Here is a 24,856-nt window from a genome sequence, read left to right as displayed (position 1 = left end):
GCCGGAGGCGTGAGGAAGGCGGCAAATATCGCCGTGCCTGCGTCCCGCGTCGCGACTCCCGCTCGCTCCCCGGCCCGGGCCGCCTCCTCCCCGCAACATGGCGCGGCCTCCGTTCCCTCCGCCCCTTCCTCCTCCTCTTGCCCCTCCTCCCGCCGCCTCCGTTTTGGTTCCGGGGCAGCGAGTCCTTCCTGCGCGCGGGGCGGGGCGGCGCGGCGCAGGCTCGGCCCGGCTGGGAGCCGCGGGCCCGCCGCAGCATGTGAGCCGCCGGGGCGGGGATGCTCTGGCTGCTCTGCGGCCCCTCCCGCGCCATGGACAGCCAGGCGCTGGTCATCCGCATCAAGATCCCCGACGGCGGGGCCGTCGACTGGACCGTCCACTCCGCGCCCCAGTTGCTCTTCAGGGACGTGTTGGTGAGTTGCGGCGGCGGTCCCGGGACCCGGCGCCCTGCGCTGCCCGCGAGGAGAGGGGGATGGCCGGGGGGACGCGGCGCCGGGGCTCGGGGTCTGCGGTGCCCGGAGCGCCGACCCGCCACACAGAGCGGGAGCGAGAATCCCCGGAAGGCAAGAAGGTGTTTGTGTCAGGGACGGGCTTGTGGCTGCCAGGTGTCTGCGCCTGAAAGTTTTAACGGGAAAGCGGTGTTGGTGGAAACTGACAGAAATGACGGAGTGGCCTCGGTGCTGGTGCAGCACTACGGGGCGGCTTGGCTCTTGTGGGCTGAGAAGCGTTTGTGTGCTGAAGCGGTCAGGAGGAGCCGACCTGCGGGACAGTGGTCCCAAGCCTCCGGAGGGGCCGGTTGCTGCGGGGGGCTGCCGTGCAGTGCCGCCGGGCCGGCAGCATCCCTGCCCTGGTGTGGGGGGGCGGCCAGGGCACCGCTTTAGGGTGCTTTGCAGAGTTGTCATGTGGAAATCAGTGCTTCCCCGGCTCGGGGGGGGCAATGACTGTGTGCTCTGCACACGGGCTTGCAGCTGTGCATGCTTTTGATGAGCTTGCCCATTGCTGTGCCGTGGATGTGTTGCATCTCCTTTGCCCTGAACTGCCCTCAACCCCTGCCTGCTTTATTTTCTCCCTGTGGCACATCAAATACACAAGGATGTTCTGTTTACTCAGAAATGGCAGTAGATATTCATCCCACTTATTGTTTCTTAATTGCATCCCTGGACCAAAGGAAAATCTAATCCTTGTGTGTGTTTTATTCAGGGTGCCCTCATCTTTGCTACAGAGCACATCTGCTAGAGACTCTATATACCCCTGTCTCTCTGAAGAAAAATCTTGCCATACCACAGATCATGTGCATATTTAATTTACTCTGAGGTTGTTAATGTTAAGGAGAGACTCTGCAGATGGATTCCAACATGTTGCATTTTACTGGAGACATGCAGGATGAAGGGGTGGATTTGCTGGAAGATGTTTCATGTTGGGCCTGTAGAGGTTTGCAGAGGTAACTGGAGGAGAGGCAGATATTCCAGGTTTCATTCTTCCAAACATTTAGCATTTTTGAAGACTTCCCATAGATGAAGGAGAAGGAACAGACATATCAGTAAGATTTTTGGTGGGGACAGTTACCCCTTGGTGATTGCGGTGAGTGATTGCACAACAAGCCTGGGACAATCCACTCTGCCCATCAAAGACAAATGGTGCAAGTCTCAACCAAATTTATTCCACATTCTGCTTCATGTTTTCCATAAAGCAAGGGGCTCAGTGGTGCTTGGGCTATCCTTTGGCAGCTTAGAATAATTGGAAGTTGAAGTTGGATTATTTTGCTTACAAGTGAACAGAGAAGTGTCAGGCTGAGGCATGGCTTTGCAAAACAATTTTGCTTTTTAGTTTTTATCTCTCTTGCTTCAGCATAAAAGCAGGTGGGGGTATGTAAACCTTAAGCTGTGTAGTCTTTTAACAAGTAGGTTGAAAAAAACTGCTGTTGAAGCTTAAACTGTGTGTGCAGGAGGAGCTGGTGGCTGTCGTTTCCTCTGAGGCTGTGACCCCACAGAGGTCCTGGCCCTGCAGGTACCCCAGGAGTCATCTTTTGGGGCAGCATTCAGGTACAGGGACCTGCATCTAAAGCCAGAGAGGGCTTCAGGCAACAAAACTGCCAACTAAGAGAGTGATTGGACTGTACTTTACATGTGACACCCTGCACGTTGTGTTGCAGCTCCTGTAGTCACTCCATCAGGTTGCAGCTGGGGCTGGTGTATGACTTTTTGACCTGGAGTTAAGATGAACCTATGTGTTCAGTTGAGGTACAATACTAAGAGGCAGCATGCCTTTTGGAGCCACATTTTAAATAAGCAGGAGTACAATGGTACAGCTGCTGAAGTAGCTCCAATAAGCTTTACCTGCGTTGATTTATTAGTTGTATCTGAACTCGGGTTTAATGAGATGCCCTGCTGCAAGGAGTTAGAGTAATTGCCTCCAGTGTGCTGAGAAGAGAGCCTGACAGAGCCCTTGACATCTGAAGTGCTTCTAAGAGTGATTGTGGTCAATGGACAGGGGGGGACCTTGAAAAGCACCCAAAGTCATCAACACTTGCAGTAACTTTGAGTGTCCTGGAAGCAGTGCTTCCTGAGAGCTGTGGCTGCTCATCAGTGTGAAAGAAGTGAAAGAGTAAGGGAGGAGGACGTGTCAGGGAAGTCTTCAGCTTGGCATGTCTCAGCACTTTGTTTTTCACTGCTAATATGTCTGGGGTGACAGTTATGCAGGGAACTGCCATAGGCATGAGAAATCAAAGCAGAGGCTCTGTGCTATAATGGGTCACACAGAACGTTGTGCCTACTGCCAAATGGGCAGTTCCCTGATCAACAAGCCTCACGCTCACTCACACAAACTCTTCTCACTTAAAGCCCAAGAGCTTCAGGCTGGTTTGGCCAGTGCAGTGCTCCTCGTGTTCTGCCTCACTGTTGAAGTCACTGAGAAAAGAGGAGGTTTCTAATTCTTCCTCCTCCTCATTCAACTTTGCTGCTCATCTTAGTAGCTTGTTTGCAGACATCTGTCAGATCTACTGGACTTCTAAAGCTTTGTTTTTCCAGTCAGGAGCAGGTTGAGCTTACTGTTTCATGGCATAGGTGGTGGTTTCTCTGCTCAGAGGATGTGGTGGAACGTGACACGAGCTTACATTGCTGGTTTTCTTACAGAATCCCAGTTTCTGTCGTTACGTTCATCAGTGTTCTTCCCAGACTTCTGTGATGTTTGTGTAGGAAGCTCTGCATGCTGAGGCAGCCACAAAACATTTGGTGATACCCATTGCCTGTGCTGGATGCACTTCTGCTGCAGCCAAGCACAGCTGCTGAAGCGGGGACTGTACTTGTACGTGGCTGTTTCACTTAGCACAGCAGAGCACTGTGGAGAACTGCCCCAGGTGGGTGGCCACGTGTGCTGTTCGCTCTTCTGCGTGGTGCAGATCACTGTTAGCAGGGTTTTTGAGGAGATGCAGCTGCCACAGTTCACCTGTGGTTCACTTCACCCAGCTCCTTTGCAGACACAGATCGATATCCAGCCAACCACACACTGAATTATTTCCACCCACTGACAGCAGAATGTGAATGGTTCCAGGGTTGAAATATCCCAGCTCTTTGTGGAGTGAAAGCGGATAGAATTCTGTATGGGGGCATATCCGTGTTGGTGTTTTTCAGTTATCCACTGCTAGGCTGTTACATTGAGGGTGGTGGTGGCACCAGCACCTTTGTCCTAACTGGAAGTGTTGAATTGTGTATGGCGAGTCAGGACAAGATGACATTTGTCACCATCAGTGGAAACCTCAGGCGTGAGGGTGATGGGTGTTATGACAGTGTTCAGCTGGGAGTGCAGCCCTACACTAGTACTGTTGACGATTGTTGTTTTCATGTCAAAGAGAAGAAGGAAGAAGTTTCATGAGATCTGAACTGTCTCGAGGCCCTCGTTTCAGTATGCACGTGCTCTTAATTTATCTGGTAACTACAGGAATTAAATGAAGCAAGGCTCTGTACTATAAAGCGTGGTGGATCTGGCACCATGTGTAGCTGGGGAGAAGCCCTGAGCATGGTGGAGAGAGCAGGAATGGGGCTGACCCAGTCTTACATAGTCCTTCTGCCTTCACTGTAATTTCCACTCACCTGGCAGGCAATTACAGAGGGCTTATGTGTTGAAAGTATCAATTAGAAACAGTGTGGAGAATTGAGACATTCCCTAGGAAGGTAAATTACTGCATAATAATAATCCAGTCAAGTCCTGCTGTTTCCCTTATTGTCCACGTCTCTAAATTGAAGACACAAGAATGCAAGGTACTCCTTTTTTCTCAGCTCCTGCTGTTTGGGGCACAGTCAAGCTCTGCATAGTCCCTGTAGTTTGCCCTCTTTAGCTGATCTGGCTCAGTGTTGTCCTATCTGGAGCATAGTAGGCTTGAGCCTGCTGAGCCTGCTCCATGTTCTGCAGTTGAAGTGGTTTGATGGGAAGGAACCATCGTGCCTTGAACTGCAGAAGCACGTTTGCTGGCCAGTGCCAAAAGCCAGACCTCTGGCATCAGTGGGAACTAGGGACTCAGGGGAGCCTTGAGTTAGCTGTGTAGTAAGGCTGTTCTTCCTCCTAAGATGGGTTTCATGATCTGCTTTGTATTAGGAAAGCCCTGTAAGATTGTCTTTAAAAAAAACCCTTGCTGTTCTGAATTTAGCATCTTAGAAGTGTGAAGGGCCTCATGATTCCAAATGAGTGCAGCCTTGCAGGATGCTGGCATTGCAAGGTTACTTCCATTGTCCTTTTTCAAGTGAAACCGCTGTAGAATAGTCACCAAGTGTCCTGTCCATGCCATAGAATAACCTGTTGGCGTCAGGAGTGATGCTCAGTGCAACATCTCGTACGTCAGATGACACATTTCTTAGTTTCCAACTGCTCTAATTCTGTCTCTTGGAGGAGCCCTTACAGGTAGCAGGTATTGAAGCCATAAAACCCAACAGCTAGAGGTTGGTGCTGGTGGCTGGCCTTGACACGGCAGGATGATGCTTGACCCATGGAAGTGGCATTGCTTGTGTGCTTTAGGTCAGACATTGTGTTGGTTGCTTTCCTAAACAGGGTGCTAACATCTGGTTTTCATAATGTCACTTTAAATATGTTCTGTATCTATCACCAGTAAACAGATTTCCTTTAAAGACACTGCTAAAGGAATTACAGTGGGCTTATTTTTTTCACCAGGCTGTCGAGATTCGTTTGCCCTGGCTGTCACTGGAGTATTTAAGCCCTTGGTGTTAATTCAGGATAACTTCATGATATCTTACTGAGATAAAACAAGTTTTAACTGAAATGAGTGAGGGGCATGGTTTCAGTACTCACACTGTCATTTCAAGCAGTGCTTTCACGTGTTCTGCCTTCTTGCCCGAGACATAAGTGCTCCACAGCTCTTCTAGAGAGCAGATTTAATGGAGTTCTTGTTTAAGCTTCTGTGCCTTGATTTTTCTCTGCATTGTTAGAAGCTTTTTAGTTTTGTAAGATAAAATAGAAGCTGTCATGTGTGTGACCCCACTTGAACAACGTCCACGAGTTGTAGCATTTCATTGTTTGTGATCTCTGTTTTGATAGTAGAAAATCATCACACGCAGGTAATCTGTTGGAATTTAGAGTAATCCTTTAAGCTTGGGTCACCAAGAGGTCTGCTGAATGTTTGAGCATTGAAGTCTGGCGTAGCTGATGAGAATACGACCGTAACAACAGAGGGGTGGTGTAACTTCCCTCTCTCCCACTCCCTGCAGGGCTAGTGTGGGTTTATTAAAGTTGACCAGAGCAAAGGTTTTTTGTGGCTATTGGTAGGGTCTTATCTTTAACTATTTATTTAGTGCAAGACAAAGTTACGGTGCATAGTTCTTAAATTCATGTCCTTGGCTATTACTCGTTTCAAAGTCCCAATGTATAGAAAAAGTTACTCTGAATCAGGGAAGGATGGGGTGTAAGAACTCATTGTCCCTGTTTCAGTGCTGTTGCAGCTTTGGGAGTCTTGGAACTTTCCTAGCAGACATTTGGGGCCATCAGAATGCTTAGCCATCTCTTAAACCCCGTTTTTAAACACCCCAGACACTGGAGTCCCTTTCTGATAACAATTCTTAAACCCATTTCATGGAAGCATCTGTGTGCCCACATAAGAACATTTTACAAGTGGCTTAAATCTAACGCAATTACAGTGTGTTTGCTGAGGAATTGTCAATGTTTAACTAAATGGATTTAGAAATAATTAGTTAACAGTGTTCTGTTTAGGCAAGACTTGAGTTTCTTGTTAGGAGCAGAGGGTATGGTTTGGCTGGCTCTTGACAGAAGACTGACAGACCCATCAAACCCTGTAAAAGCATTCAAACACAAGAATTTTTGTTAACGTGGCAATGTTTGAGTCTGTTTCCTCATTTCTTTTGGCTCCATAGAGTTATAGTTTACATAATTAGGTCAGCTGTATTGCACATTCTGTCTTTATATATTCCTGGTTCATTTTAGCATCTAAAATGAGAAGACAACGTGAGAAAGTTTTAGAAGCACTGTTTTCTTCTGTTAGCTCTTTGGAAGTCTTGGAAGTCTTGAGGTTGTTTTTGCTGCTTTCTCATTTTATTAATTGTGTCTCTTTAACATTGCACTAAATGTTTAATTTCCTGGGTTTAGACTAAGTGAAAAAATAGAGGAAACAAAAGTGACAAGGACAGTGATCACTGAAGCTTTGCTACGAGGGGGTGCTTAGCACCCCGAGATGCTCACAGTGCATGCTCTGCAATAAATATTGTTGTTCATTAATTTCTAATCACTTTGTGGTGCTGTCAGTGGCGAGATTGTCTGACATGAGAAATCAGGCAGCAGGAAGGAACAAACCATGCTGTGCATTTCTGCCGTGCCCTGACATGACATATTGCAGCGTCTCAAAGGCTGACAGCAGCACATGCACTGGGAGACCAGGGTGGCTTCAGTCTGAGCAGCTATTTGTCAGGGAAGTTTGTGTATGTGCTGTATGTAAAGACAAAAAAAAACCCAACCCAAACCCAAAATAAGCTCTCTTCCCCTCGATTGGGTTGCTCAGTGTGTTTTGTGATGAGCTTGTGTATGTGAATTGCGCATCCCCGTAGGAAGCAGTTGCATGGCGTCATCATAAAGCTGAGGCTGGAAGTTGCCTTCTAGGTTAGTGCTGCCATTTCTGCAGGTATTTGAAGTTGTCCTTCAGTGCAGCCAACAGATTTGAATCCATCTACCAAGTCCTGAAAACACTTAAATTCCGATTAAGAATGACAAAGAGCCCTCCAGCCTTTCTGGTTTGCATGTTGTGGAGAGCATCTTGAGACACAGTGCTGCTTTGGAGGGCAGCAGCAGGCAGCTCGTGCAGCTGACAGGTCCTGCCGCTTTCCCAGGCAGTTGTGGAGTGAAAGCAAAGCAAAATTCATTCAGTCTCACAGATACTGCTTTAATTCTCGATGGCAGCCCTAAACCCATCCAAAGCTGTTTGTTACCCCGTTGTTCCTGAGCTGCAGGCAGGGCAGGAGATGGATCTGTGTGAGCAGCTTGCTTTGCGGTGGGAGAGAGGAACAGGGCAGTTGTTGGGAGGTGGAGAGGAGGGATTGGGGTGATGTAAGCAGAAGGACTGAGAGAGAAAATGTGCTTTCTTAAGTTAAAAGCCATTCGTAAACCTCTGGTTTCACGACTGACTTGGATGAGTTAGATGCACATTTAACCTACGGATAAAATGGATTTGCTTTGGAACTGCAAGAACAAACAGCACTGACTCGTTTGCAATTATGATTGAGTTATTTGAGAACAATTCTTCTCAAAGTAACGTGGAGAAGGAAGGAAAAGAGCACTGTCATTTGTACTGATAAAAGTTTGTAGTTCTGGGGCAGTGGGGAGTAGCAGGTCTTGAAGTCCTCAGCCCTCAGCTGGGGAGTGATTAAGATTCTTTACTGTAAATCATCCTGGGCATTTCCCATTTGCTGTGCAGCTAATTCTTCTTTCCATTCTAGGATGTCATCGGTCAAGTTTTGCCAGATGCAACGACAACAGCATTTGAGTGTAAGTATGACTTGTATAAACAGTCTCCATCCCCACCTCCTAGGGCTGTCATTTTTAAATAAATAACGTTTATGTTCATGAGATGTTACACTTAAATATTTATGCATTAATGCAAGTTTAATGGTGATGCTGAACTGAGCAATATTTTATTATTTAATCACATCTGGAATGAGCATATTTCCTACAATATAGCTTTAATTACCAGCGTGACCTTACCATGCTCTTACTCTGCACTGCAATTATATTGCTGGAATTAAATGAAAAGTATAAAGTACCTGGAGGTCTAAGTTGAAGATTTTAATCCTCCGTTGGAAGGAACCAAAAGAGCAGCAGCTTGCACTGAGATATGGTACAATGTACATCTTTTGTACCAAATATAGCAGCATTAGAAATTAATGTTGCCTTTCAATGGAATAAATGTCTGTGTTTTGCTGAAAGCACTGCTGTGTTTCTAGTTTCCCTTTTTCCTTCTCCCGGGCTCAAAGCGTATTACCATCTTCTCCATCTCCTATGTGAGAGCTGGAGGTGTCAGTAGTTACTCAGCTTCAGCTCCCGGAGAAGGTATGAGAGCTGCAGGACAAAGGCAGCTGGTTAGGTTTGGGCAGTGGTAGTAACTTGTAAAAGGCCTGTTAGAGAAGCTGGGAAGCAGCTTCTGTGTGAGATGTGAGCAAGGCGTAGGCTGGGATTATCCGTAACGGCACTTGCACCTCGTGAAGGTGGCTGTGTTACACTTTGGCTGAGTTAGGAAAGCTCAGTAGGCTAGTACCTACCTAACTGAGCAGGTAGTTTAGATCTATAGCTGCTAGTTTTTATTCCATCTGTGTTCTTTGAGCCCTGGTTTGGGTTTGGAGTCTTTTGAGGGATTCCTGAGGGATTGTCTTGTGTGGAGAGCAATAAGCTGCCAAGGGAGAAGGCTCCTGCTCTTCACTTTTAACGTTTGGTTTGGTTTGCTTTGGTTTTAATGCGTAACTGTGGTTTTTTTTTGATAGGAATAAAGTAGCAGGACGGAGCTGGAGAGGGTTAGAAATGTTATACGAGTAAAGTAATGATGCTGAAGGGGAGAGGGCAGATATGACAAGATAGCCTGGCATTCTTATTAGCGTTTCTCCCTGTTTTAGAGCTTTGTGGATCATTCTGTGTATGTAACCAAATGAAGTTCTGTTTTATGGCCCTTCCAGTGCTGTTCACTATTTTATCTTCTCATCTTTTGTCTTTTCCTCTTCTAAAATACCAGAAACTTAAGAATGGAACTGGTATGTGTTATTTCTCTGTAGCCTCCCCTTTTCTCCAGCCTTGCTTTTTAAAAGAAGACTTCCTGCTCCTTTTTTTGGTTATGATTTGCTAATATTTTTTGCTCACATACCTCCCACATCACACATTAGCTTTGTTTGAACTTCATGCACCAGTAGCAGTCACTGCAATCAGGGCAGTAGCCCATATTAATGGTACCATGTGTAGAACTTTCCTGGAAATACTTATTTCATTGTGTCTTCTAACATCTGCTTCTGTGCTTTCAGTTCATGTCTCTAGTCTGTCATTTACATCTGCACAAAACCATTTCCCCTGCCATTTAACTGGCATCTAAAATATGTTATGTATAGCGATGCCTGGTTTTTCTGGTTACTTTTTCCATATCAAATGCCTAGATTTTACCAGCTTAAGCTCCCTTCTCACCTGCTTCATTGCTTCTTCAGACGGGGATAATTGCCATCCCGTGCAGGCTTCTGCACACTTCCCTTAGTTATTGTTATCTACAGCGTTCCGTGCGTTGCAGCTCCTACCTGGGGCTGCACTTCTCCTGTTGGACCTTTATGTGGATTTCACCGTTGTATTACACATTGCTACAAATAAAATCACTAACAACATATGGCCTGTTACGATCCTTTTATCCAAACTCTGCCATTTTGTATATTTGTGACACGCTGCAGATTTTGTGAAGATTGCTTCATAATATTTGTTTACCATCTGCTGCACTCTATTTGGTATCTTGTGAGGATTTCTTCCTCCATTTTAAGTGACATTAGCAAAATCCAGCCAGTTCGTAGGATTTTTTGGTTCTACTCCTGCTTCCCTAATGTGCTGGAAAATCGTATTGCTGTGCTCTAGGCAAGTGGAGAAGCCTGGAAATCTTTCTGAGCCCATGTGTCATATCTAGCTGTTTTTTTTGGGTTGTGCTCACTTAAACTTCATGATAGGATGGCAAAGGATTTCTGCACAGGTACAAGACATAGGGGTTTTTTTTCTGGTTTTGCTCTTTACAAGCATTGCCTGACTATTTTAGGTTTGCTTTTTTAATGCCAGGTAACGTTTCTCTGCCTGTTTATACCCTCATCAGGAATTTTGCAGTTCTGAGAGCTTGGCAGTTAATTTCCCAACCATTTGAAATGAGCTGAGTCATTTATTGCACTATTTTTAAAATAAGCATTTGCAAGAGTTTTCCAGCTTCTCTTTTTCTGCTTTTGTTGGTCCCAGCTCAGTTTGTTCCTTCAACTCAGCGACTTTGATCGTGTCTCGTTGATCCATGGTGTTCATTGTGTTCACTATTCCAACAGCTCTTTCTTCAGCCTTTCTTACTCCGCTACACACTGCGGCTGGGGCTTGGGTTTTGGCCAGGTAGCAGTTTTACAGCTCCTTCTCCTTTCTGCCTAAAATGTTTCCAGGCAAGGAAGCATTCAGTTTCACTTCACTAACTCTTTTTAATCCTTTCCTCATTCATGACTCGCTGCAGGCTGGTAACCTGAGCAAGTGGTTCTAGCAATCTGGCAGTTCACCAGTTAAGTTTCCACGAGACAAGGCTCTCGCAGGACATCACTGTGCTATCTACAGCTAATTCCTCTTCCAGCTTCTGTCTTTCCAGTGGCCCATAGCATTCTGCCAGCACGCTTTTAAAGTCTAATTCTAAGGTTTTTATGTTACTTTTTTGCTTATTACTTCTTGTTGTTTTGCTCTCTCTTCTGCATTGCTTTACTCTTTTCCTTATAGCCTCAGAAATTACCTGCTAGGTTCTCAGAGCCAAAATGAGCAAACTTCTTTCCTCGAGTGGTTTTAATTTGTCGGCTCGGATCTCTTCCCGTATTCTTGAGCATAACTAGGAGCAACAGTGAGTTTTCATCCAGGGACGTGATGGCACTCTTATGCTGATGCAGCACACAGGGGCTGTGGTTGCAGAGAGCGTGTTTACCACAGCTTGTCTGTAGATATGGGACAGACAGGCTGCCCCGGCCTCTGCTCGCATTCTGAGCTGGCCATAGCTCCAGTCCTGAAGCTGTGTAAATGCTCTGGCTCATCTCTGTGAGCTCACCCTTTGGTATTCAACATGTTTGAACTATGATGTGTATGTGATAGACCTCTGGCCCAGGCTGCCCAGGGAGGACGTGGAGGCTCCTACTCTGGAGGTCTTCAGAACCCACCTGAACATGTTCCTATGTGACCTGATCTAGGTGGGACCTGCTTTGGCAGGGGGGTTGGACTGGATGATGTCTAAAGGTCCCTTCCAACCCCCACCATGCTGTGATTCTATGTTGCTCCCTGGCTTCCCAGCACATGTTAGCTCAGGCAGAGCCCTTTTGCTTTCCCTTTGGAACCATATGGCTTTGTAACCAGCTTGCTTGCAACTTGAAGCACGAGCAGAGCTCTTCTGGTCTGTTTGTCCTCGTGTGTGTGGATGTGTCAGTTTTCAGAGAGACCCGAGTGTCTCAAACCTTCTAAATATCCCAACTCGAATAGGCACATGTGGTTGAGATTGCCCACAATAGCTGTTTCCTGGCCAAAAAGGCATGTGAATTTGTCAGCCATTCGTTGGTATCAGTTGGATGTCTCATTGTTCTTTTATTTTCAAAGAGCTCCCAGTCCAAAGGGTTGGGGTGGGGGAATAAAACTGGCCTATGCACCAATGTGCTTTGGTTTTAATAAGTATCTAAGGAAGACGTTTAAATGGCAGCAGGCAAAAATTGGAGACAGATCATTAACCCCTCCCTTCTCCCCAAAAGCTACAGCAATAAAAAGAAATTAACATTTTGTAACTGATTTGGAGGGGAGGGGTCTGGTGCAGCTCTCCTGTGAGGTTTCAGGAGGGGAGGGATGGAGTGGCCACTGCTCTGGTCGCATCGCGGCAACCGCAGCTTCTGACACGGGAGCGTGTTGTTGCAGCAGCTGGTGCTAATGGGGGGATTGAGCCCCCTAGTAAATCTGCACCTGCTGAATCCCACCATATGTCTTTGGAAAGTCTATTCCTCCTTCAGATCTTCATATTAATAGCTCTTTTGTTGAATGCCTTGCTCTGCTGGAGCCTTTCCAAATCTCACTCCTTTTCCTCTGCCTCTTTCCTTATGCCACAAGTGCTTTCTCTGTGTGGCTGTGACTGAGCCATCATCACTGACCTACTCTAGGTGGCCCTGCTCTGACTAGGTGATCTTTCGAGATCCCTTCCAACCCTTAAGATGCTGTCATCACAAAATCACGATGGCCCAGTCGTGCTGCTGGTGCCTCCTGCCTCCTCTCCATCCACAGATGTGTTACAAACAAAGGCACGGACTGGCTTTGCTCATTCACAAACTTCTGCCTTTGTCTGATTCTCTGTAAACTTTGCAGATGTATGTCTGACTGTAAGTTGTCAAAGTCAGCTTTGCTGTGTTGTGAAGAAGCAGCGAGGCCCGTGCACTTGTCACAGGGATGGGGCAGGGGGCTGGGAGGAGCTTGACCTGGGGCAGGTGAGCTGAGCCAGGGTTCACAGTAAGACCAGAAGGTTTTAGTGGGAGGAAAACCATTTTAATTGTTGATTTTTTTAAAGTTTCTGTTAATTCTGATGAAAGAAATGCCAAAACTGAACTCCATCTGGGAGGACCAAAGCACACTTGGAACCTTTGTGTTTGCTCTGTGAAAGGGATACCTTGATGAGTTGCAATGAGGGGTGTGAGAGCATGTGTAAGGCATTCAGCTTCTGCCAGTAAAATAACTGCTGAGAGCAGAGTTTTGAGCATCCTGTAGCCATTTTAGACATAGTCTTTGTTAACTAATGTTTGCAGTCATCATTTACAAATATCAAATACCAAATATGGGTGTCAGGAGGTTGGGGCAGCACTTTTGTCTGTTGTATCCAGTGACAGGACAAGGGCTGATGGGATGAAGCTGCAACACAAACAGTTCCATTTAAACATAAGGAAAAACTCTTTCAGTGCTGAGGTGAGGGAGCCCTGGCCCAGGCTGCCCAGAGAGGGTGTCTGGACACGTTCCTGTGTGACCTGATCTAGGTGGGAGCTGCTTTGGCAGGAGGGTTGGACTGGACGATGTCTAAAGGTCCCTTCCAACCCCACCATTCTATGATCAGCCATTATTATTTCAATGTACCTGGTTACTTGTGTAGTTGGCTTATACCTTTGTATTTTTATTTACTTCTAAAAGCCCAAGTAAAAAGCTCACCTATGAAAGCTGTGACTCCCTCCCTCACTCATGGATGTAATATGTTTCTTTGTCAGATGAAGATGAGGACGGTGATCGGATTACCGTTAGAAGCGATGAAGAAATGAAGGCCATGCTCTCCTATGTAGGTATAATATCACAAATGCTGATATTTTTCCATGCTTTTCAGTTTCTGCTCATGGGTTTTGCCTCCTCTCCAAGTGTTAACCTCAGCCATAGCGTTCACAGTGACATTCTTGTGTTGGCTTCAGAGTGGAATATCCTTGTATTAAATGGAGGTGTTTAAAAACTGTATCACAAGAGATATACGGACATGCTTGACTTTTGGGGGGAAAAAAAGAGACTTTTACACTTACTGATCATATCATAAACATTAAGAATAATGCATCTTAATGACTTTTGCATTAGGTATAGTGCAGGCTAAATGGACTATCAATTTCTTGTATTTTTTATGCAGTACTTAAAGTAACGGCTCATTAAAAATGAACCCCTGGGCTCTGAAAATTTTTCAAAATCTACTTTCATCTGGAGACTGTTTCACCCCTCCTCACAGAAGAGTTTCATTGTAGCTGCAGGCTCAATATTCATAGAGGATTTAAAGACGTGTTTTCTGGTTCTTAGTATGAGATATATGTGTGTCAGCGTGTGCCTTTATATACATAGATGTCTGTAAAGCCTCTGCCTGGGTACCTATAAATGGAAAATCTGTCCACAGAAATGGAGGATGCAGTTGCTTATTGAAACAGAAGAATCTGAACATAGCTCCAGTGTATCTTTCGTGTTGCAGATGTAAGTGGGGGGGGAAGTCATTTAACATTTTCATTCCAATGGGATTGATAAGGAGGAAAATAACAAATGGTGTTTTCTCCCTAAGCCAGATGGAAGGTCAGTTCCTTATTAAGTGCACTTTTTGCTGTATTAATGGCCTTAACTCGGACCAGATCAGAAACAAGCCCTGTTCAGTAGCATTCACAGGTGGTTTGGGTGGGACTTGATGACTTGGCTCAGTTTGCTCCTCCTCATCCATGCTTGGGTCACCCACATCTTGCCTCTCCCTCTTGGGCACGTTCACTGTAGCGTTTAGCAAAGCGGTGTAGCTTTGTTGTCGTGAACTTAGCACATAAATGCATCAAACAGATGTTTCTGATGAAGCAAGCTCCTGTTTTCTAGGCTCCAGGAGGGCTTCCTCAGTGAGATTCTGATCCTCTTGATATCTGCAGAGATCACCCCGTTTCTTGCCTTGCAAAGGCTGGGCTGGCTCTTCTTTGACTGGAAGTCTGCGAGCAGACTCTGGTTCAAAGAGACTTTAGTCATTGCCTGTGACTTAATCCTGGGGTGAAGGAAGTGCAGTTTTCAGATGCTGGTGATTGATCTCTGTGAAACCCAAGGGATTTATTAAATAAACCTCTCTCATGTGCAGTTTTCTCTGCAGAGGAGGTGAAACCATTGTATCACAAGTCTGATATTAAAGATCATTAAGACACTGGTGTGGAAGAAAAGAAGAAAAATCTTGCTGCAGTCCAGGGGGTTTTGTGCTTGTTTGAGAGAGGGGTTTTTTTTGCTGTGTTCCATACAACCAGATCCCTGGTGCTGCTTCTCCCCTGGAATTCCTTCTGTTTCTTGGTTCTTTTCCTTGTGAAACATCTGCCATTTTTGCTGTTAAACTGGAAAACACGAATTTTCCTGGCGCAGCCTTAAGATTAATCATGCCTTTGTAAGGTCATCTTTTTTGCCATGCTTCCAAGCTTACTGTTAAAGTTTCAGTACATTAGAGTTATGATTGCTCAACTCTCTGCTTCCCCTTAAAAATTATGGGATGTCTGTAAATGACTTCTTTCTGCTTCAGCAGCTTTTCGTCTCTGAAAATTTTCCCTTCGGTTTTAAACTAGTTTTCTATTAGAGTGTTGCATTGATGGTTTAACTTTCTAACATCTTTTAGATGTCATTTTGGGGTATGTTTATGTGAAAACAAATGTTCTTAGCCTACCAGAAAAGGAATGAGTTTACTGTAATCTTAAAGAATATACCTGGGAAGAAAAAAGACTCATTTTTGAGCGTTTCGAGGCCTGCAGCAAATATTTGGAGGATTCAAGAGCTGCTCAAATGTCTCTAGCAATTTTGACATGGGACAGTTTGTGTCCAGTTCTGCCAGTATTCTCCAAAATGAAAGTGAAGGGGTTTCTTTCAGATTAAGAACAACAAATCAGTTCCCTGAGAATACAGCTGTCCTCCCTACCGATACCGCAGTACAACTGGGGAAGGTGTTTTGAGTTGTGTATGGCCTCTTACCAGCAGGTTCCTCGGTTTCTGGGCTTGGCAGCGAGTGATTTCAGGCAGTTCTGGAATTATTTTCGAGTATGCAGAAATACTTTGTGCCCAAGCAAATGTTGTGGAATGGTAAATAAAATTGCTCTGATGCACGAGGGTTAATTAAAGGCAGCATTGGGCAGCGGCGGAGTTGCACTTCAGCTGTTGCCTTGTATCAGTATAAAAAGGCAGTAATTTTTTTGACAGCCACTGATTGGAAAGTTGCTTGCAGCTTTCTGAAAGCAAGGGATACATGCTCTGGATCAATAACTGGCAAATTTTCCATTAAAAAGAATACCTGAACAATGTTCCAAATAGCCACTGGCATCTTAATTTTCCATGGAAACCTCAAACGCTCATGTGTGGAGGACAAGTCATTTTCAGACAATTTTTCCAGACTACTTGTTAACAGTTATTGCTGTCCCAAAAGGTTGACAGCTTACATGATTGATATTTCATTTACTTGCCATCACTGTTTGAGTAATGGAGAGGGCCATGGCTTTTTCTCTCTCTTTCCCTGTATTTTTTTCCTCTTTGGTAGGAAACAGTCTCGTGCCTGCTCAGTTTATTATTCCAGAGAGCATGTCATGCATGTTTATATTGTGTATGTATTTATGTCTTCAGGTCATAGAAGGCCACTAGTAAAATGGTAATTAAAAAGTTTGTTTTTCTTAAGCCATTTTGGCCCCTGTGGGGCAGGAGACACTTTTGCAGCTCCATAACTATTACATACTGGTGACACATTTTCATGAAGAGATGGCCCATGCCCCAGGACAGGCTGGGGGTTGACCTGCTTGGAGAGACACCTGGGAGGGCTGGTTGATAATAAACTGACCATGAGCAGCAAGAAGCCAATGGCATCCTGGGGGCAGCAAGAAGAGTGTGGGCAGCAGGGTGAGGGAGGTTGTGCTGCCCCTCTGCTCTGCCCTGCTGAGGCCTCATCTGGAGTCCTGTGGCCAGTTCTGGGCTCCTCAGCTCCAGAGGGACAGGGAACTGCTGGAGAGAGGCCAGAGCAAGATGCTGAGGGAACTGGAGCATCTTCCTATAAGGAAAGGCTGTGGGACCTGGGGCTGTTCAGCCTGGAGGAGACTGAGGGGGCAGCTCATTGATATTTACAAGTATCTAAATGGTGGGTGTCAGGAGGCTGGGACAGCACTTTCTTCTGTTGTATCCAGGGATCCAGCAAGTGTTGTATCCTCTCCCTTTAAGAGGAAAGAAAAGTGTTTCAGAACATTAGGGAGCTGATAAACTTCCATCTTTTTTAAGTTGTGTAAGTGGAGAATCTTCATGTTATGGGAAACCCTTGGTGTGTGTGGAAAACACGTGTTTGATTCTGTAGGCACTTAGAAGTTGACATCCCTTCTTGCCAGTTTGAGTAACAGTATCACAGAGTGACAGGCTGAAGTCTTAGACCACACTCGGCTGGTGAGAATTAGCATGAGAGTCAGTGGAGCTACACTGATTCATGCCATGAAGATCTGGCCCAGAGCCAGCGTGTTTGCTTCAAAGATGCTTGGCAATTGCAAAAGAATCGTGCTTTGTGATGTGCTTTCAGTATTTAACACATCGTGGTGGGAGATGTGTGGGTTGTAGACAGTAAACTCAGAGCAAGGTCTGTCTCCTGCCCCAGGGTTGTCTGCTTGTAAAGTTAAATGTCCTGCCTGGAGAGCATTCACCCCTCCTCAGGAGTGTCAATTAAAAGAGGCTAATAAAGAGTCAGTTTATTTAATCCAAACGTTTGTTTCTTCATTTAATGCAACTCTTCGTCCTCATGCTACTTCTCATGGTTCACAGGATCTCAAGGGCTGGAAGGGACCTGGAAAGCTCACCCAGTGCCACCCCCTGCCAGAGCAGCACCACCCAGAGCAGGGCACACAGGGACTCATCCAGCTGGGTTGGGATGTCTCCAGAGAAGGAGCCTCCACAGCCCATCTGGGCAGCCCCTGCCAGTGCTCCCTCACCTCAACAGGGAAGAAGCTTTTCCTTGTGTTGCTTTGGAACCTCTTCTGTTGCAGCTTGTCCCCGCTGCCCCTTGTCCTGTCATTGGCCATCACTGAGCACAGCCTGGCTCCAGCCTCCTCACACTCACCCTTGATGGATTTATAACATGAATGAGCTCACCCTTCAGGCTCCTCCAAGCTGCAGAGCCCCAGCTCCCTCAGCCTTTCATCACAAGGGAGATGCTCCACTCCATCAGCTTGGTTTCATGTTTTCTTGTCTTCGAGTCTTGATGTTCTCAGCTTCTTCTGCATCCCTGTTTGTCTTTATTGATAAACTTCCCCCCAGATCACTCCCAGAAGTTTCTGTGGAGCCCAAGGTCTCAGCATGTCTGTGGTGCCTTTCCAGTGAGGCTGTTTTGTCCACTGAGGCTACACACAACTTGTCTGCTGACGTGGGATGTGGCTCACACTGCCCTGCCTGCGCTCCATCACTGCAAATACTTGGGTAGTTTCCAGATCCTTTCCTCCCTTGGAGTTTTCCTGATTTCACAGTTTTGGGCTATATTTACAGCATTTCTTTGTTTTCACATTTGACTGGTTTTCCTGGCTTCTCCAGGTGTGGCAGCTGCTGTGTTTGCTGTAAATGTTTCATTTGCTCGCTCTACTGAAGCACCCCCAGGTTTCAGGTGGGACTGAGACTTGCTCAGCTGAGCCAGGAACAGGTCCCTGCGCTGGAGTCAGTACCATGCTGAGTGTGGCATAACCCCTCGGTCACGTTCCTCCCATGACACTTTGTGTGAACATTGCAAATGGTAAAAAAGCAGTCTACAGGCTGAGATGTGCTATGGCAGTCCTGAAAAATATCCCATCAAATACACGGAATTAAACGATCCAAAAGTGCTTTTGTACATTACTGAGTAATCTCTTTCTTTAATCTCTTTGCAGTATTACTCCACTATAATGGAACAGCAAGTAAATGGACAGTTAATAGAGCCTCTGCAGATATACCCAAGAGGTAATGCTTAACAAATTCTAATCACCAATGATGATATCAGCAAACTGTTTCATCAACAGTTATGTTTTCGGGAGGTTTAAATGCACATAACATGATGTTTACCTCTTGATTCGGATAGAAGAATTCATTGTTGTGGGGAGTGTAGGGGAAGCTGCATTTATTGCATATAGAATAGCTAATTTACTGGAGTAAATTAGACTAACAAGATTCAGTTTGCATAGTACATATTTAAGTACATTTTACGAACGGGATGGTGGTGGTTCTGCATGTGTTCACACCGAAGCAGATGAATAACTTGAGTTTTGGGTACTTATGAAAACTGGGCTTTGTTAAGGTCTTCCAATGTCATTAATCAGTCTAACAGACTTGGGGAATGTGACTGTCACTGTTCCTTTTGAGAATGGGAACGTGTCTGTCACAGGAGCTGTGTCTGTGACACGTTCTGTTTGAGATGGCGGCACTTAGGTATGGAAACGATCACAAGCACTTTCTCCTGAACGGGGGAAAGATGTAATCAGTTATGTGGGCTGAGACAATTGAAAAATAGGTCATCTACATCGTGAACACAAATCTGTAGGCAGCTGGTGAGGTTTGGGGGAATGCACTGCTCCCTCTGAAGTCAGGGAGTGCTTAAAAAAGACCGATACGTTACGTCATCCCACTGATTGACTCAGATGCTCCTCAGTACTATCCAGCCTTTGAATCCCTGATTCTTAATTGATGAAACAGAGAAGGTTTAAATTCTCCAAGTAAATCTCCCAGCAATAAATTAATTGAAATAATTAAAAATTAAACTCTTCTCACTTAACTGATATTACACAAATAATCATACTATGAGTTTCCCAATTAAACATTCTAGACTTCCATTACTTACAACTCTCTGAAGTTTGAATTGGGCAATTAACCAACAGCCTTCTCAAACACATGCTAATAAGGTCTCAAAAGGAGGCTGGGTTTCCTGGCAGTTTAGTAAGCTCCTGTGGAGGAGAGACTTGAATTCAAGGGGTATACAGAGAGTTTCTCTTTTATGGCTCAGGCTAGCAGGATCCGATTGAGAGGGGGAGTCGTTGGTATTTGAGCTGCAGGACTCCCGAGCAGTGGGCAGCTGGGACAAGAGCAAGGGCAGCAGTGGAGAGGGAAGCTGTCTTCTGCCTCTTCCTAGGCTGAGATGTGAGGGGCTCAGCCTTTCTCCTCCACCTCGTTCTGCAGAAGGCTGTTGAATTACTACATCCACTCTGTCTAAAACCACTGAGCACCTCTTGCAAAGAGTGAAATGATAGGTTTTGACGTGGCTCTAGAGAACTGATGCAGTGAATGATCCTAGGAGGTGGGGAAGCCTTCTTGGGATACAAGGCAATTAAATATTTTTCCCAAGCACAGTTTGAGGAAGCTGTGGCAGGAGGTGCTCAGTAGCTGGCGTGCCTGAGAGTTGAGGGCTGTTTCTGAGGTTACAAATCAGGCTTAACATTCTTTCAGATTCTCCATTTTGGGTTGTTTCTGAAGAATCATCCGAGTAGATTCCTCCTCCTGCAGCTGTCTCCTATTTGCTTTAGACCCAAGAGTAATCTGTGACAGTACAGGTTCAGAATGCATGTCCATGCTGCTGAGGATACGATCCCCACATCTTACCTCCATGTTTTCACCGTGGGCTCAACTATGTGCCCGTCTGCTGGCTATTCCCTCTTAGGTCATTTGCCACTTACTCCAAATTGCCTCAGAGCCGAGTTGCTGTTTCATCTTTCCAAACTACCTTCTTAAACCATCTATTCTGCCCAGGTTACAGCTTTAAAGCCACCCTGCACTCTCTTCCTACCCAGACTGCCTCTAAGTTCTGCGGTTGTTCTTCTGCAATATCCAACAAAACGCACTTTCCTGCATTTTTTTCCCTGTCTTCTTGTCCTGCCTCTCTAATGAACACCACAAATTTTGTTAGCACAAGCACTTTTCTTTCATGCCCTTTTGGCCACGTCTCTCTACGTCCTGCAGTGAAAACCCCATCAGTAAAATGCAGCTTTCTGCCTGTCATTTAAGGCTCTCTTTTTCTAAGAGCTTTCTTTGCAAGCCCAGTCTTCCCTTGAGTCCTTTTCCCTTTCTGCCCCTCTTATTTCTGAGAAAGTCTCCCAGTTGCTGTCCCTAGTCATCTTCCATAAACACAAGTCTTCCAGAAAGCCTACCAGTAGTAAATGTCCACGTGCCATCCTGTGTTACCTTGGCTGTGTTGTGTTCACATGAGAACGTAATGGCCTTTAAGAGGGAGAAATTGGAAAAAATAATGGCTTGTTGCTGCCTAGGTAGTGAGAGCTGGAGTTCTTTTTTTAGGTGAAAAATAAACCTCTGTGTCTGCATATCCATAAGCAAGAGTGTGTGTGTGTGCATATGCACATGTGTTTCTCTTGTGGGATGCAAGGTGAATATACAGTTCAAATATGTATCATTAAAAATGTTATTCTTTTAATGTCTTGTTCAAAATGATGATTTTGATCTGTTGGGGGGAAAAAAATAGGTGTATTTTAAAATAGTTTATTGTTTCCTGGTGGTTGTGGGTTTGTTTTAATGCTCATGATATCATAATGCTTTTCTTCTTTAAGATGCACGTGGTAATTTCTAATGTCATTTAAAGGCACAGGGCCTGGCCCTAACTGATGTGTTTAATAACTATCATCTGTGTCCTTCTGACTAATAAATAGTTGTGTTTCCTGCTGTCAGAAATGGAAGTGAAATGCATGTGCATCAGAGAGAGAGAGAAATCAAATTCATCCCTCCTCGGACAATCAATCAAAAGTGACAGGCCCTTTAACATACCATTTGTAGGGCACTGTAGTTTTAAAATGGGAGCTGTCTGGAACATGTAGCTGGAAGCCTTTGTGGCTTTAACATTTGACAAAAGCACATGCACCGAATGGAGAGACTTCAGGAAACTGCTGCTTCTCTTCGAGCAGCACATCCCTCTGTAAACCTAAACATCATCCTGAGGTGCCACTCCTGGATGTCTGTGTCCAAAATGTGGCCTTTTCTTTTGTGTTTAGCCGCTGTTTGGTTTATTGAGGCTCACTGCCGTTGCCTCTGACATGTTTTTTCCACGTTTAAGACAAAGGTGCCTGCATTTGGCGTGTGACTGGTTGGTGATGTGTGGCAGCTGAATCCTTTCAAATGCATCTTGCAAATATTTCTGTTAAGCTGTGAAAGCAGCGTGTGAAAACAGAGTGACAGGAGATGTTGGTTTGAATTTGAATTACAAAAAGAATCTGATCATTTAAGCCAACAGTTCTCTTCATTTTTGATGTGTTTTAAGCAGAAATTAGAATGTGTATTACATGATGTCAGAAAGCTCTTAGCATTTATAAATGCTCACTCCTGCAAGTTAAAAATCCTGGTTCAGAATTCCCACTCTGGGTCTTGCGAGGCACTTTTCAATCATTTCTCTCTGCTAATTTTGGTGTCACCCTCATTTCTTTCTAAAAGATTCATTTTGAGCAAATTTGTAAATGGCCCTGATGTGTTCTACAATTTAGTCAATTACTGTTTCAGCCTGCAAGCCTCCTGGGAAACGGAACATACATGGCCTGAAGGTACGAATTTCAATAATTGTTTCAGTAAAGTTAGATGGATTTGTAATGCTGTGTTCCACTTATTGAAATGTCAAATAAAACTGCACTTTCTTGAGCTCTGACAAGCAGATCTTTTTTTAATTTCCTTTTTTCTTTTAGGTGAGGGTGGGAAGGGGATCCATCAGCTGGGTGTTGGCTGGGATGTCTGAGAGGACAGGCTGATTAAATGTAGCATGGCCTCTCGTTTTGTTTTTCACCTCTGTTAATAAGGCTCCTGAATTTTAATATTCAATTTGTCAACTGGCTACTGCTTCAAAGACTTGAAATAAAAACCAAACCCACCCCACCACATTCATTTGATTTCAGTAGTTTTATCTAGGGGTGGAAGGCACTGCAAAGAAATCCGTTTAGGTTGGTTGATTCATTCGGGTGGGCTTATTGCTTCTGTGAGCACACTCATTTTCAAATGCAGAAGGCTACCAAGATACAAAATGATTGTTTAGGATTTTGACATGACAATACGTGGTGGACATACCATCCTTTTCTCTTTCCCATGCTGTTGAGCTAAGGTTTTAAGATGTAATGATAATATTCTGTAGCCCATGAATGCGATAGCCTGCTAACCTACATACCGGCGAGCCCTCAACCATGGGCATGCCTAGCAACAAGCTAATTAACCTTCGTAGTGAAATGAGAAATTCATGGCAAATTACAGGTTAATTAGAATAGTGTCCTCTGAACACAAACGACTGATCGAGATCCTTTCCCTGCCTGCAGGTAAATACACGAGCAGGCTCTGCTAATAATAGCACTTCGGCAGTCTCGGATTCCCTCCCAAGCAATAGGTAAGAGCCAAGAACGGGAGCGTGGGTTTCGTTTGGTTTTCCTTTTGTTAAAGCACCGTGGCACTCTGTGTGCTTTAGTTACCAACAATAAGCTTGATGTTGAATAACTTTTTCAATATGACTACTGGGCACGCAGGAGTGAGGTGGGGAAGAGGAAATTTCCTTGATTCATGGATCTTGTTAGGCTCGTACTGCTGGTTGTTCAGAAGTGTTTTCTGCCAGGAGAAATAAGTCTTTGCCGGGCATTTCAGATGGCTTTGTCTGAGGGTATCGTTCATGGGTGAGCTAATTCGTTTTAGCTGATCTAATAATCACTGCCTATGGCAAGGGCTGTGTGTTGCTTATCTCATTCCAGGATTCTTTGATTTAAAAATGTGATACCTGGTTCAGTAGGTTTACTGTTGTGGAGCAGTTTAGATTCCCTGTTTCATGCAATTTCAGCCAAGTTTTGGAGTCCATCTCCCTTACCTTTCATTTCAGATCCCAGTCCTAGTTGCAAAACCCACAGTAACACCTTAAAATGCAAGAAAACCCGTTGTCTGTTTTCTCTTGAAGACCTGTTTTTAAATACTGGAGCATAAACTCCCTTCTATGACATGAACTGTTACAGGAAATCATTGCACTCAATGTTGGTGTTCAAGCAAATTAAAGGAAAGCCCACCAAAAAACCCCTTATGCATTCATAAAAGGCAATAAGCAAAGTCTGGCTCCATCTCCTTCACCTAAGAGCGTATTTGAAACGTGAGGATAGGAGTCTCTGGTGGTCCTTTTAAACCTAAATTATTCTGTTATTCTACTAAGCATGTAATATCACATTTATCCCTGCATCAGCATGCTGCTGCCTTTTCTCTGTGAGAGCATTTTGCAAACAAGTTGAGATGAACGTGATCACAGGTCGAGGCGCACGGCATCACGCACGTGCAGCTGGTGAAGTTCTGGTACCCCGGTGAAGTGTCTGGTGGTGCTGCAGCGGTGGGATTGGCTCACAAACCCTGTCCTTGCATGGTGGGAGCGACGTGATGTTGTTACCCACTGATGAGGAGGATGCCACCCCACATGGCCAACGGCAGTGCTGGAGTAGCCCCACTCAAGAACCACTTAAAACCAGCTTTGATGTTCCCTATAGTGGCTTTGCTCGTTGAAGAGATGGTAGACAGCCAATACCCTGGGTGAATCCCTTCCAGCAAAGTTTGCCCCCATCCCTGGGGGAAGATTTACTGTGTGGTGCAATGGTGAAGATCTTGTCCAAGACTCTTTAAAGAAAATAAATCTGAATGTCTTTGTGAGCTGCAGCCCTCCTCCTAATCTGCCACATCGCTCAACTAAATAAAGCTGCTTTCTATAGCTGATTTGCTTTGGCTTTCAGTGCTTCCTGTACTTTGAGCTTGTTCTTAAAGTGCATTGAAAATGAGGCTTCTAGAAGATTCTTGTCACCTTATTTGGTGGTTAATTGCCATTCCTTTTCCAAAACCTTCTGCACTATGAGTTTTGTTTTTGAAGTAATTGAAAGTCTCTCTTTGTTTCATGTTCACAAATTGTTAGTCATGAAAGGTGACGAGATCAACTTATGTTTCCTTGGAAAACTTAATTTTTCTTTAAAGTAGTCATGGGAACAAGAGGCCTATTAAAGAACAAAGCCACCAAATATGAAATCTGTGTTTTCACTGTTCTTGTTAATAATGATCTGTGATCAAGACACGTGCACATGCCTTTCAAGAATATCTTATTTTGTACTTCTTTTTTTTTTTCAACTTCAGTAATAAGAGCAGAATATCTCTTTGAGATTAAGTT

General features: G+C 44.9%; 1 protein-coding gene across 6 annotated transcripts in view; it reads left to right on the top strand.

Annotated features, from left to right (window-relative positions):
• Positions 1-203: 203 nt before the first annotated feature.
• Positions 204-24,856, top strand: part of MAP2K5 (mitogen-activated protein kinase kinase 5) — a 136,393-nt gene continuing 111,740 nt past the window's right edge. For 5 of the 6 annotated variants that reach the window (XR_009819077.1, XM_062000028.1, XM_062000025.1 and 2 more), the window contains exons 1-6: positions 204-410; positions 7,944-7,992; positions 13,467-13,534; positions 18,603-18,672; positions 22,201-22,241; positions 22,998-23,065. Coding sequence is in view for 5 of the 6 variants with exons in the window: in XM_062000028.1 (XP_061856012.1) it covers positions 276-410; positions 7,944-7,992; positions 13,467-13,534; positions 18,603-18,672; positions 22,201-22,241; positions 22,998-23,065 (431 nt within the window). In the remaining variant the exon portion in view is untranslated. Of the gene's footprint in view, positions 411-7,943; positions 7,993-13,466; positions 13,539-18,602; positions 18,673-22,200; positions 22,242-22,997; positions 23,066-24,856 lie in introns of those variants that run through there. The other variant, XM_062000029.1, reaches the window with a different exon arrangement.

Source organism: Colius striatus, chromosome 7 (assembly GCF_028858725.1).
Source record: "Colius striatus isolate bColStr4 chromosome 7, bColStr4.1.hap1, whole genome shotgun sequence".
In the NCBI taxonomy this organism is placed as follows: domain Eukaryota; kingdom Metazoa; phylum Chordata; class Aves; order Coliiformes; family Coliidae; genus Colius; species Colius striatus.
This window is presented reverse-complemented; position numbering and strand designations above follow the sequence as displayed.